We start from the raw sequence: 13,717 nt of genomic DNA, 5'->3' as shown, positions 1-13,717 counted from the left end.
CCAGCATCTGCAGTTCCTACTATCTCTGCACTCCTGGTGCACTTCCTATTCTCTCTGTTGTATTAATTTCAGTTGTTCTGAAACTTTGTGATCCTTATCCTAAGCCACAAAATCTGCAGTCTTTTATAAAATCACGAGGGGCATGGATAGGGTGAATAGTTAAGGTCTTTTCCCCAAGGTAGGGGTGTCCAAAACTAGAGGGCATAGATTTAAGGTGAGAGGGGAAAGATTTTAAAAGGGAACTAGGGGATAACTTTTTCACACAGAGAGTAGTGTGTGTATGGAATGATCTGCCAGAGGAAGTGATGGAGGCTGGTACAATTACAACATTTAAAAGGCATCTGGATGGGTATATGAATAGGAAGGCTTTAGAGGGATTTGAGCCAAATGCTGGCAAATGTGACTAAAGTAATTTGGGATATCTGGTCGGCGTGGATGAGTTAGACCGTAGGGTCTGTTTCTGTACTGTACATCTCTATGATTCTATGACTTTATGATATGGGCAGTGTGTCTATTGAGCATTGAAAGCTAGATGGAAGTAACAACAATGTAGAAATTGCAGTAGAACAACTTCTCCTTTTGGTATTCTTTGGTGGAATGTTCAATAGGATCTGAAATAACTGCAGCTCGGTATTATCACACAAAATTCCTGAATTATTACTGTGCCGAAAGAAACTATTCAGTCTGTTGTGTCTACATGGCTGTCAGACATGTTGATTTGTTGTTTAAATGTAAATCTATTTAAATAATCATCCAACATCCTCTTGAATGTGTCAATTGAACCTACCTTCCACCCAATATCCAGACAGCATACTCCAGACCCTAAATACTCATTGTGTAATGAGTTATTCAGATATAACAGTGATAACAAGGACAGTTCATTGGTGATCTGATTGAACATTGGACACCTTTGTTTCTTGAGACGTGATCCAACTTGTCAATTAAATACTAGCTGGAAAATCCGAAAGTGTCGAATGGGATTGAGCCAGAGTAAATAAGTAGAAAGATTTAATTTGTAGTTTGTGGAAAATGGAGACCTTGCAGACCTTTCCAAAATGAAAACAGCTCATGCTTATAGATTGTAACCTGGAAACTTATGTATCTGAAGGCTGTTGCTGGGGACTAGCACACGGGTGTGTATGTGTATGTGTTTATGAGAAACAGCATGATCTGTACGTATGTGAGGGTTTGTATGTGAGAGACAGTGAGTGAGGATTTAGATGTTTGTGTGAGAGCCTGTGTACTATTTCAATTCACTCAAAATACACTCATTTTTAAAGTTAAAATAGGGCACCACATTTGTGTCTGCTTGTGAGAGAATTGGCAAAATTGAGTTAGTACGAGCTGAAAGGGGAGAGATTTAACATTCAGATGTGTGTCTAAGGCTTGTTTGATGTAAATATTTCCTGGAGCTTGTCTCTGTGAGTACTGACAAAACAGTGGAAATGTGTGAGTGCAGGAAATACGCATCATGTCCTGACAGACTGAGTTGAAACTAGATCAATACCGGTCTCTTGGTTAATACAGGCTTATAGTGGTGAGTCTTTGCAATAGTCAGTCTCAAAACCATAACCTGTTCTAAAAGAAAATGATTTTCTTGTTCAGAGTCACTTAGTCTATGGAGGGGTCACTCCTCCATAAAGTACAGCCTTGTTGTAGCACACCAAAAGTGCTTAAAGGATGTGGACCGAGGTCCCAGGAGAGGACGTGAGCTGCACAAGGGCCCTTGCTTATCCTGAATCTATTTAGCAATAACCACTGTCACCATGTAGTTCAGAGCCTGGCATTCAATATATGGAGATTTTCACAAGAGGCTTTTTAGTGTTTCTCATTCCTAACTCCAAAGGATGTCAACTGGCAGATCTTGCTCAGGAAGTCTGTTCCATATGGCTGGCTGAGATGGAAGGCATGCAGTAGTTTGGTTGAACAGGTCATTGTGGAGTTGTTAAATTAGACAAAGTAAGTGTTAAAGTGGTTGAGGCCAAAACATTGAAAGTTATCAAGAGGGAGTTAGGTACATTTCTTGGAGCTAAAAGGATAGAGGGTATGGGGAGAAAGTACGAACAGGGGACTGAGCTGGATGATCAGCCATAATCATATTGAATGGCGGAGCAAACTCAAAGGGCTGAATGGCCTATTCCTGCTCCTATATTCAATATTTCTATGAGCTGCAGCATGAGTGATCCCATCATCAAATGTCCTCATGCATGAATGTAAATGATTATGTAGTGGCTTTGTTACGTCACCAATAATCCAGAGGACATCAGTTCAAATCCCACATCCCAACTTTGGGAATGAGAATTCAGTTTTTAAACCAAAAGTTTCAAAAAATAGTCTTGAAATAACATAGATAACAAGGTGTAGAGCAGGAAAGCTGACGTTTCGGGTCTGGACCCTTCTTCAGAAATCTGAATCTTTCTGAAGAAGGGTCCAGACCTGAAACATCAGCTTTCCTCCTCCTCTGACGCTGCCTGGCCTGCTGTGTTCATTCAGCTCTACACCTTGTTATCTCAGATTCTCCAGCATCGGCAGTTCCTACTATCTCTTGAAGTAACATGACAGGTATCTGTAAAAGTGACGATGAAGATTTCATTAAAAAGCCAACTGTTTCTAGGAAAGAATGCTGACATCCTTATAGAATGTGGCCTACTTTATTTACATTATTATAGTCAACTCTTGCCCTCTGAAGGGCAATCTGTGAAGCTAGAGATGGGTAATAGATGCTGGCCTTAAAATGAAAACATTGTTAGGATTTAGGCATAACTGCTAAGGCCTGAAGTTACTGCCATTCTCTAATTGCTATTGAGAAGGCGGTGATGAGTCACCTTGTTTCTTCAACCATATCAGAGGGCTCTTGATAATTATCAACATTGATGTTGGTCTGGACTCGCATGTTGGTCGGACCAGGTAACAATGTTAGTTTTCCTTTCCATAACACTCTAGGAGTTTTGTGGTCGCCAGAACTGAGATTAACTTTTCTTTTTAATAAGATCATAAGAAATAGGAAGAGTAGGCCATTGAACTCATCAAGCCTGCTTCGCTATTTTGCCTGGTCTGATTGTGAACATAACTCCACTTTTCCAATTGATCAAAATTTTGTCCAGTGCAGCCTTGAATAATTTCAAGGATTCAACCGCCACCAATCTCTTTGGAAGAGAATTCCAACAATTAGCATTCTGTGAGAGATAGGGTTTCTCCTCATCTCTGTCTTAAATGGGACCCCCTAATTTATTGACGTCTCATCCAACTTTTAGTTTCCACCCCCATCTTGCCCCCACCTTCCCACAAGGAGAAACATCCTCTTAGCATCCACCCTGTCAAGCCCCATCATGGTCTTATAAGTTTCACTAACAGGAAGGATATTATTAAGCTGGAGAGGTTTCAGAAGAGATTTACCAGGATGTTGCTGGGTATGGAAGGTTTGAGTTATAAGGAAAGGCTGGATAGGCTGGGACTTTTTTCACTGGAGCGTAGAAGGTTGAGAGATGACCTTATAGAAGTTTACAAAATGATGAGGGGTAAAGAGAGAGTTAATGGCACCAAACAAACCTTCCACATTAGACAGGGGTTCACCTGCGCATCCGCCAATATGGTCTACTGCATCCGCTGCTCCTGATGTGACCTTCTCTACATCGGTGAGACCAGGCAGAGGCTCAGAGACCATTTTGTAGAGCATTTGCGCTCTGTTTGCAACAAATGACAACACCTTCCGGTCGCAAACCATTTCCGCTCCCGTTCCCGTTCCCGCTCCCTGGGTGACATGTCCATCTTGGGCCTCCTCCAGTGTCACAATGACGCCACCCGGAAACTGGAGGAGCAGCACCCCATTTTCTGCCTTGGGAACCTACAACCCAATGGTCTAAATGTGGATTTTATCAGTTTCAAAATCTCCCCTACCCCTGGCCTCATCCCATGACCAATCCTCCCTCTCAGCCCTGCCTCCTTGACCTGACACAACTGTCCATCTTCTCTCCCACCTATCCTCACCTCACTGACCAAACCCCACCACTGCCTACCTGCACTCATCTATCACCATCCCATCTACCTACCCCAACCCTCATCTCTCTATTTATTTCTGGGCTCCCGTTGCCCCCGCACCCCTCCCCACCCCACATCCCACCCCATTTCTGAAGAAGGGTCCCAACTTGAAACGTCAACTTTCCTGCTCCTCTGATGCTGCCTGGCCTGCTGTGTTCCTTCAGCTCCACACTCTGTTATCTAGAGTTAATGGTAGTTGTCTTTTCCCTAGGATGGGGATTTCAAGACCAGGGGCACATTTTTAAGGTGAAAGGAGAGAGATTTAAAAAAAGATATGAAGGGCAAATTTTTTACACAGAGGGTAGTGTGCGTGTTGAATGAACTTCCTGAGGAAATGAATGTGGATACAAATACAACGTTGCCTTTTTTAAAATTCATTCATGAGATGTGGTCATCGCTGGCTGGACCAGCGTTTATTACCCATCCCTAATTTCCCAGAGGGCAGTTATGCATCAACCACATTGCTGTGGGTCTGGAGTCACATGTAGGCCAGACCAGGTAAGGATGGCAGATTTCCTTACCGAAAGGGCATTTGTGAACCTGATGGGTTTTTTCCTGATAATCAGCAATGGTTTGCACGGTCATCATTAGATTATTAATTCCAGATTATTATTGAATTCAACTTCCACCATCTGCCATGGCAGGATTTGAATCCAGGTCCCTAGAACATTACTTGGGTCTCTGGATTAATAGTCTAGTGATAATATCACTAGGCCATTGCATACCCCAACATGAATAGGAATGGTTTGGAGGGATATGGGCCAGAAGCAGGCAGGTATGTCTAGTGTAGTTTGGATAATGTTCGGCATGGACTGGTTGGACCAAAGGGTCTGTTTGCAAGCCGTATGACCCTATAACTCTAAGATCACCTCTCAATCTTCAAAACTCTCAAGTGTGAGCCCAATCTTCCCTCAAATGACAACCCTTTCATCCCCTGAATCAACCCACGGAATCTTCTCTGAACGGCTTCTGATGAAAATATCATTTTGGATTTTTATCAATTAATTGAATTTGAATTCTCCACCTGCTATGAAATCTTGTTTCCCATAATAGTTCAGTAACATTAGCGTGATTCCATCTGACTGAGATCTTCCTTTTGAGCTGAGAACAAAAAGTGCTGGAAATCACAGCGGGTCAGGCAACATCCATGGAGAGAGAGCAAGCTAACGTTTTGAATCTAGACGACTCTTCATCAGAGATCTTCCTTTTCCTGCTATAAGGGCTAGTTGTGTCATTTTTGCAATCCCCTTGACTCAGATCAAGGACACAGTCAGAGTGTAACCCTCATGCTTTATTTTGACTCAATAATGTGTATACAGTGAGTTAAGGAAACCTTTGGCTATTACATGTCTGGACATCTATTTATCAAATACACTCCACCCAGCTTTTGATTTGGCTCCTGTTAATGGATTACAGCTATTAAAGATTTCCTGTGGGTTTACATGATTACCTAAACACTCAAAGGTTGGTTTGGGGAAATCACATAGCTGAGGTCAGGTGACATGTTACCCAGTGAGATTGGCCAATCATTAACAGGTAATTGTATTGTGCTAATATGATTTCCAGCATTTTTTTTGTTTTCAGTTCAAAAACAAGATATTAGTCAGATGGAATCGTGGTAATTGTGGTAATAATGAACTATAATTGCAAACAAGACTTCATAGCAGTTGGAAAAATTCAAATTCAATTAATTGAATTTACCGTGGGATTAAAACCAGGTGTAGCTTCACTGCCTGATCTCACTTTTTACCCCTACATTACCTAAGGGAGACTGAGAGGCTGTGAGAAAGACAGGTAATGTGGTTAGTGTCAGGGGTAGGCAGGGACATTGAGAGACTACAAATGGGAACAAGGTAATGAGAGTGAACAAGGTGACAAGTGAGACAGACCGTGCCAGAAGGGAAAAAAGATAGGCAAATTGTGTGTGAGAGTTTCAGAGAGGGTTTGAGGCAATGATAATAATGAAACATGTGAGAGAATTGTGCAAATGTAAAAGATAGGAGCATGAGTAAGTCATTCAGTCCCTCAAGGCTGCATTACCATTCAATAATAGTCATGGTTGATATGTCACTGCAACTCCACTTGCCTGTCCAATCTTCTACATCTCTTAATTCCTTTAGTCGCCAAAATCTGTTGACCTTGGCCTTGAATATACTCACCACAAAGCATCATAGCCCTCCATTTCAAAAGGGTGTGACATTATGTCACCTTTACTCAGTTCTAAATGACCAACCTTCTATCCTGAGACAATGAGTTATAGTTTGAGAATTTGTGTCCTGTAGAAACAGCCCCAGGCAAATATCAGCATCAGTGTGGGATCAGTCTATCTCGGGCGCTTAATGAAAATCTGAAGTGGTTCTAACAGATGAGCAGAAATGTTGGAGGGCCAGGGTACTGTAAGAGAAGAGTGTGTGAGAAAGAACGCAAGGCTGAATGTGTTTAGGATATAATGTGTAAAAAGGCAAAAAGAAATAAGCTTGTAGAGTAAGGATTTGATGAGAAAGTGTGTGTTAATGCGGTGGCAAGCCAATGTTTGAAAACTGCATTTTTAAAAGAGGCAGACACACGAAAGTGGGAAATGTTGTGACACACAAAGTAAAGTGTGCTAAGCACCACTACTCCCAGGATCATGGGAAAAGTTAATGATCTAATCAAAGAATGTAAAGTCCCCTATCATTGCAAACAGGTTAGCAGGAAACACTGAGCAGGTTCCTGGACTCAACAAGAACTACTATTTATTTCAAATAGGTAAATTCAAATCACAATCAGCTATGAACTATCAACATATGGCTCTATAGTTAAACTTTAACCACACTTTTTAAAACCCTTATACACACATGGGCAAACAAAAGACGTGCTGGGAAGTCTCTTGTGGCACAGTGACAGTGTCCTTACTTTGGAGCTAGAAAGTTCAAGTGCCACCAACTCCAGAAGTGAGCCACAATGCATCTCAACGGTTTGCTATAATTAATGGGAAAAAAATAATTGTAGTCGTGGGTGGAGAGTAAAATAACTGGGAACCACAGTTCAATAACACCACTCCACCATTGGGTTTGTGTTTTTTTTTTGCATCCCAAAACTTTCTGATCTTTTCCCTCTTTTCTCCAGGTGTTTTTACTACTTCGCCAGAGGCACAGGTTGATTGATACATTAACTACAAAATCTCTTATCTGCTGTTGAAGAAATACCATAATGTACTCAAAAAAGTCAACTGTCTGTCTCTCTCCACAGATGCTGCCAGACTTGCTGAGTTTCTCCAGCAATTTCTGATTATATTTCAGATTTAGGGGAGGCGATGGCCTAGTGGTATTATCGCTGGACTTTAATCCAGAGACCCAGCTAAACGGCAGATGGTGGAATTTGAATCCAATAAAAAAAATCTGGAATTAAGAATCTCATGATGGCCATGAATCCATTAACAATTGTTGGGAAAAACCCATCTGGTTCACTAATGTCCTTTAGGGAAGGAAACTGCCATCCTTACCTGGTCTGGCCTACATGGGACTCCAGACCCACAGCAATGTGGTTGACTCTTAACCACCCTCTGGGCAATTAGGGATGGGCAATAAATGCTGCCTAAAAAGTGATGCCCTCATCCCATGAATGAATAAAAATAAATTTCCAGCATCTGAAGTATTTTGTGTTTAACAGAATCCATTCTTTCTTTCTCCCGCCCACCCTTCTCTTTCTCCAATGTCATGCAATCTTTCACCATTTGTGAAATATTTAAGTTATACCATAATTTTACACATGGGGACACGATCACAATCACACTAATGGTTCCAGCAATGTGAATAACTTTAATATTAATTGTTGAAATGAAACATCCCCAAATAGTTTTGCATTTTGAGTTTCAAACTTTCCAACGAATGCCGATTGGTTGTGGTCAGTGTAGAATAATCTTTGTCATATCTATGTCAGTCTTAGACTTCAAAGTGTTGAAAAGCCAATAACATTCCCAAAGTTTATTTTGCTCTGGGAGAGTATTTCCTCTGATGCTGATTCAGTTTCTTAGAAAAGTAACTCATTGGTTTCTCCTGACTCATCATCAGACAGGACTTACTTGAGAAAGGATGTATTGGCACTGGAGGGGGTGCAAAGGAGGTTCACTAGGTTGATTCCGGAGTTGAGGGGGTTGGCTTATGAGGAGAGACTGAGTAGATTGGGATTATATTCATTGGAATTCAGAAGATTGAGGGTGGATCTTATAGAGACATATAAAATTATGAAGGGAATAGATAAGATAGAAGTAGAGAGGATGTTTCCACTGGCAGGTGAAGCTAGGACAAGAGGGCATAGCCTCAAGATTAGAGGGAGCAGATTTAGGACTGAATTGAGAAGGAACTTCCTCACCCAGAGGGTTGTTAATCTATGGAATTCCTTGCCCAGTGAAGTAGTTGACGCTACTTCAGTAAACGTTTTTAAAGATAAGATAGATTTTTTTTGAACAATAAAGGAATTAAGGGATATGGTGAGAACGCGGGTAAGTGGATCTGAGTCCACGAAAAGATCAGCCATGATCTTATTGAATGGCGGAGCAGGCTCGAAGGTCCGGACAGCCTACTCCTGCTCCTAGTTCTTATGTTCTAGGACTGCAGCTACCGTAAGTCACTAATCAATCTCCATTTTGGAAAGTCTTGAAAACTTGGGGGTGCCAGTACTGGTTTATTTGATGGGGTTGCCATCAACTTCTCAATGGCAGTCCAACGTTCCATTAACCATTCCACATCTGCTTGTTTCCTTCACAAATGTGGCAAAAGTACAGGTGATGCAAGTTAAGTACACATTCTTAAAAACTTCATGGTATCCTGTTTATTTTTAGGAACAGATTTTCACTGTTCTTGGCAACACCTGTTCTTATCTTCTGATACTCTAGGAAAAATAGTCAGGCTTTCATAAATTTTTGGTTAAATTTATCACGAAGCTAGCCAGCTACAATTACTTGAACTGATCTTCTACTTATCTCACATACTCTGCCCATGTGCTGCTATATCTTACAACATCGTCTAAATAAACGATACAGACTTCAGCTCTGACTTGATGCATAAACCTTTGGAATGTAGCTAGGGCATTCTTTCATCCAATGTCATCACTCATTATTGGTATAGCCCTCTTGGTGTGACATTGTTAATGTTAATGGCACTTGCCAATACTCCTTCAATTGATCAGCCTACCAACACAGTCAATACTGTATTCTACCCATGGAACTTTATACATATCAGTTTTTGTGAGTGTATTTACCTTTCTGTAGTTTCAACAAAATCTAGTTGACTGTTCTGATTTAGGAACTAACAGTACCAGTGACCTCCAGCCACTTTGACTGGGTTCTATCAAGTGGTTTCCCAGCATGTACTAACCCTCTGTTTCTACCTGAGCTTGTCTTTCTGGGTTCGATTGATGAGGATACTGATTTAGTTCCTACATCCACATCATGCCTAGATATTGTAGTAGATCCAGGTGAATCTCCACAGATTACCTGATCCTTTCCAAGTAGTTTTACAAGACCCTCCCATTGCCCTTTCTCTAAATATGAAAACAGTGTCTAACTGCCCCTGTATTTCTGTGTTAATGAGTTTGATTGTAGAAGGTTCACTTTGAGAACCATCAGCCTCTGCGCTCTGCGACAAACGTCAACACCTTCCGGTTGCAAACCATTTCAACTCCCACTCCCACTCCCTGGGGACATGTCCATCCTGAACCTCCACCAGTGTCACAATGACACCACCCGCAAACTGGAGGAACAGCACCTCATATTCTGCCTCGGAAGCCTACAGCCCAATGGCCTAAATGTGGATTTTATCAGTTTCAAAATCTCCCCACTCCCGGCCTCATCCAATGACCAACCCTCCCTCTCATCAGTCAGAACTGTCAACCTCTCCTTCCATTTTTACTGTCGCTGCCATCTTTTTCCATTCTTACCACCTGATACACTTTCTCCTCCTCCTCTTCCTCTTCCCTGCAAGGATATGTTTCAATATATTTATGTGACACAACTGATTCTCCTTCCTATGATCAGAGGGATCTGTCAAACACAAGGTGTCCTGATTTATGAATGTCCGACTTATGAACATTATCCAATACACGGCAGTAATTTTAAAGATCCATCAGACGAACTTTTTCTTGAACTTTACAAACCATTGCTTTACATTGCCTTGCATTGTGTTCTGACTTGCATACAAATTGACTTGCAAACGTACTACAGAACAGGACACATTCGCAAAGAACAATACAGCACAGGAACGGGCCCTTTTGCCCTCCAAGCCTGCACCAACATATTTTGCCCTTCCATACTAAAGGGATCCGTATCCCTCTATTCCCTTCCTATTCATGTCTTCGTCCAGGTGCTTCTTCAATGCTGCTATTGTGTCTGCCTCCATCACCTCCTCTGGCAGCATGTTCCAAGGACTGCCAGTAATTCAGTTTAATAGCCTTCCTAACTACTTTGTATGGCCACTGAATTTCACTTTCAGAGGTTGACCTTGCAAATGGAATAATGCCGATACTTTGTCCCCACTTGAAACATTGCAGAATTTTTGCCCATTCTTTCAGTTTTGCCTGTGAAACTTCCACTTGCATTACCCTCCATGCTCATGACAGAATTCCACTTTCCCAATTTCTACCCTATTTGAATTAGTGTGAAAAAGGTTTAGTTTTATGGATTAGTTCATAATCATTTGCCATTACAGCTACCTGTCTAGCAGTTGCAACCCTTTAGTCCCTAATATAATTCCTTATTATATAAGGTGGTGAATTTTTAAATGCCTGTCAAAGAATAATCTCTCTGAAGACTTCATACATGATTTCAACGTCTAATGCTCATCAACATTACTTTGGTTAACTGTTTCAAATTTAATATAGGTTTTTCCAGGCTGTATCCTTAAAGTCCGAAACCTCTATTTGTATGCCTCAGGCACGAACTGGCATACAGCCAATATAGTTTTTATTACAGTGTCATCACCCCTTGAAATCTCAAACAGTAAAGCTAAATTCCCTGTATTTTACCTGTCAACACACTCTGCCTGAGCAATGTCAGATTCCTTTTGACCAATTCACTTGTCTCACTATTTTCTCAAAGGACATAAAAATGCCTGCACATCAACTTACTCCAATTTTGGCAGGACAAGTACAAACTTAAACATATCTTCATTGGGCCTTAGATTATGCCTTAGATTCTCTTCACCAGAGTCTGCATCAGGACCTGATGGTTCTTTTTCAACTCCAGTACATTAAGCTTAAATTCCTTATCTGTCACTTCCTTTTCCCTGTACAATTCTAATTCTAGTCTTCTAATTTCCATTCTTTTCATTTCCATTTCCCTTTCCTTATCTTTTTCTATTCTTTCTTTGTCTTTTTCTGCTCGTTAGAATTCCATCTCTAGCTATTTCATTTTTTTTAAATATCCCATCTGCTTTGACTATAACTGAAAATCACCAAATTCTGATGCTTCATTATTAGGAGTACCGGGTCTCTCTTGTATTTCTGCTCAACCCAAGTGCTATGCTAGTCCTTTAGTTATGTCTGTCTTCTTCAAGTTAGTAAACATAGCCATCCTCAACTTACTGGCCAATTCAAGTAACTTGGTTTTGGAAGTTTACTTCAGACAATCAGGGACAATGCTGCAGAAAATCCTTTGCTATTTCCAATGCCATATATTGTTTGTATTGAAGACCTGAGGTTTTATTTACCTTTATCATTTACTTATGTCACACTTGTGAGACAGTGCGTTGATTTTCAAGGCTCACCACTCCCAAGGTCACTACAGAAGTTAATCAGTTAATCGAAGCTCACAAAGTCCCCAGTTTACCTGTTTGAATCTAGGTAACACGAAATGCTGACCAGGTTCCTGTACTTAACTAGAACTACTTTTTATCACCAATAAGTAAACTCTAATCACAAACAATTAGCTATGAAGTATCAACATATGTCTCTGGTTAATACTCTAACCCCTCCTTTAAAATCCCTACAAAAACACTCTAACACTCACTTGCACACACAGAAACAAAAAATTGGTTTTATGGATGGAGGGAAAATAACAACTGAGAAATTCTTCCCAATAGCACCAGTCCACAAGGTTCATTGAGACATTCCTTTGGCTTGGCGGGATTTTAGAGTTATGGAGTCATGCAACACGGGAACAGATCCTTCGGCCCAACCAGTCCATGCCGATTATAATCCCAAACTAAACTAGTCCTACCTGCCTGTGCTTGGCCCATATCTCTCCAAACCATTTTTATTCATGTAGTTATCCAAATGTCTTTTAATAAATGTCCTTTCTGTTCTTAATCTCCTATCTCCAGGTTCCTTCACTTCTTCACAGGAGTGCAGTGCAGTTGGTACACTAACTACAAAGTTTCTCAGTTCCTAGATAAAGACAATGGTCTACAGCAACAGGTGGGATAAAATAACTGGATTTCTTTGAGTTTCAGGTATTTTTACTGCAGAGAGGGACCAACACATAACCTGTCCTTCCAGCAGGCTGAAGTCTTCTCAATGAATCATTCGCACCCATAAGCTGTTCAGCTGCCCAGGAACCAATCAGAGAGTTGTTGTCAGACTAACAGCATTTGCATCCAAGACTGGTCACAATTACACAAACCAATCAGCTACCTGTTGCTGTCGGGATCGCACTCTGCACACACCCTGGTGATATGTCATCTACAAATAGCTTTCCCCTGCTGTTTGAATGAAGCAGCAGTGTAAACATCACATACAATGAGTTTCAGTGACTTGTTTATTAAAGTGTTGCAATATTTTCCACACTACTTTGGTTTTAAAGCAGTCTTTTTTTTCTATTTTAATTGAGGAAACAGGAAATAAAATTACATGGTCTTATGGGCCGACATTGAAAAGTGCAGAGGTGCATCCCAATTAATTACTGTGCTCTTTCTCCATAGTTTCGTTGCTAAAGAATCTGAAACATGCAAACATCGTCACTCTACACGACATCATTCACACTGACCGCTCACTCACCCTCGTTTTTGAGTACCTGGTAAGCCAACGAAGTGGGGTAGCTCACTCACAACCTTTCTTTTCATTCTAAAATAAGTGTTTTTGTTTGTAAGTTCCATTCTGAACACATCTTTAGTTTTGTACCTCGGGGCCATAAAACAATTTGATGGCAGGATTAGACATAGCGCAAAACTACTGCCACGACACCATAGCTTCCCCAAATGTGGTTTCCAAAAGTTTGGAGATAATGGTCTCCAAGGCAGCAATGGTTGCTGTGGAAATTTGACAAATGTTGCAAAGCCCCTTTAAATTCCTTGCATTTTTTTATTGTGGGTGAGGGCTACCTGGTTGATTTATTCTTAAGGCCTGATTCCTGTCCTGAAAACAGACATGGGAGATGTATTAGTACATCAGGACTCATGATGAAGAGTGTAAACCCCAAACATCAAATTTCCTGCTCCTCTGATGCTGCCTGACCTGCTGTATTCCTCCAGCTCCATACTGTATTGACTGGTAATCGTGAGGCTTAGCTGATACGCTTGGGAATGTGGGATCAAATCCAAGCATAGGGGCCTGTGAAATCTAATTCCAATCAATAACTTTGGAATGTAAAGCTACTCGCATATGATTCCCATGAAATTATCATCACTTGTTGTAAAAATGAAGGCTCTTTAATGTCGATTAGGCAAGGAATGTCCAATAGGCCCTTTGAAATGGCCTGGTGATCAAT

General features: G+C 41.0%; 1 protein-coding gene across 1 annotated transcript in view; it reads left to right on the top strand.

Annotated features, from left to right (window-relative positions):
* Positions 1 to 13,717, top strand: part of LOC109921537 (cyclin-dependent kinase 18-like) — a 78,471-nt gene that overhangs the window by 35,099 nt on the left and 29,655 nt on the right. Inside the window, exon 6 of the mRNA XM_048612034.1 lies at positions 12,933 to 13,027. Within this exon, the coding sequence (XP_048467991.1) occupies positions 12,933 to 13,027 (95 nt within the window). The remainder of the gene's footprint in view (positions 1 to 12,932; positions 13,028 to 13,717) is intronic.

The sequence above is a fragment of the Rhincodon typus genome, chromosome 25 (genome assembly GCF_021869965.1).
Source record: "Rhincodon typus isolate 14 chromosome 25, sRhiTyp1.1, whole genome shotgun sequence".
In the NCBI taxonomy this organism is placed as follows: domain Eukaryota; kingdom Metazoa; phylum Chordata; class Chondrichthyes; order Orectolobiformes; family Rhincodontidae; genus Rhincodon; species Rhincodon typus.
The sequence above is the reverse complement of the archived record's forward strand: the minus strand, read 5'-3'. Positions and strand labels throughout refer to the sequence as shown.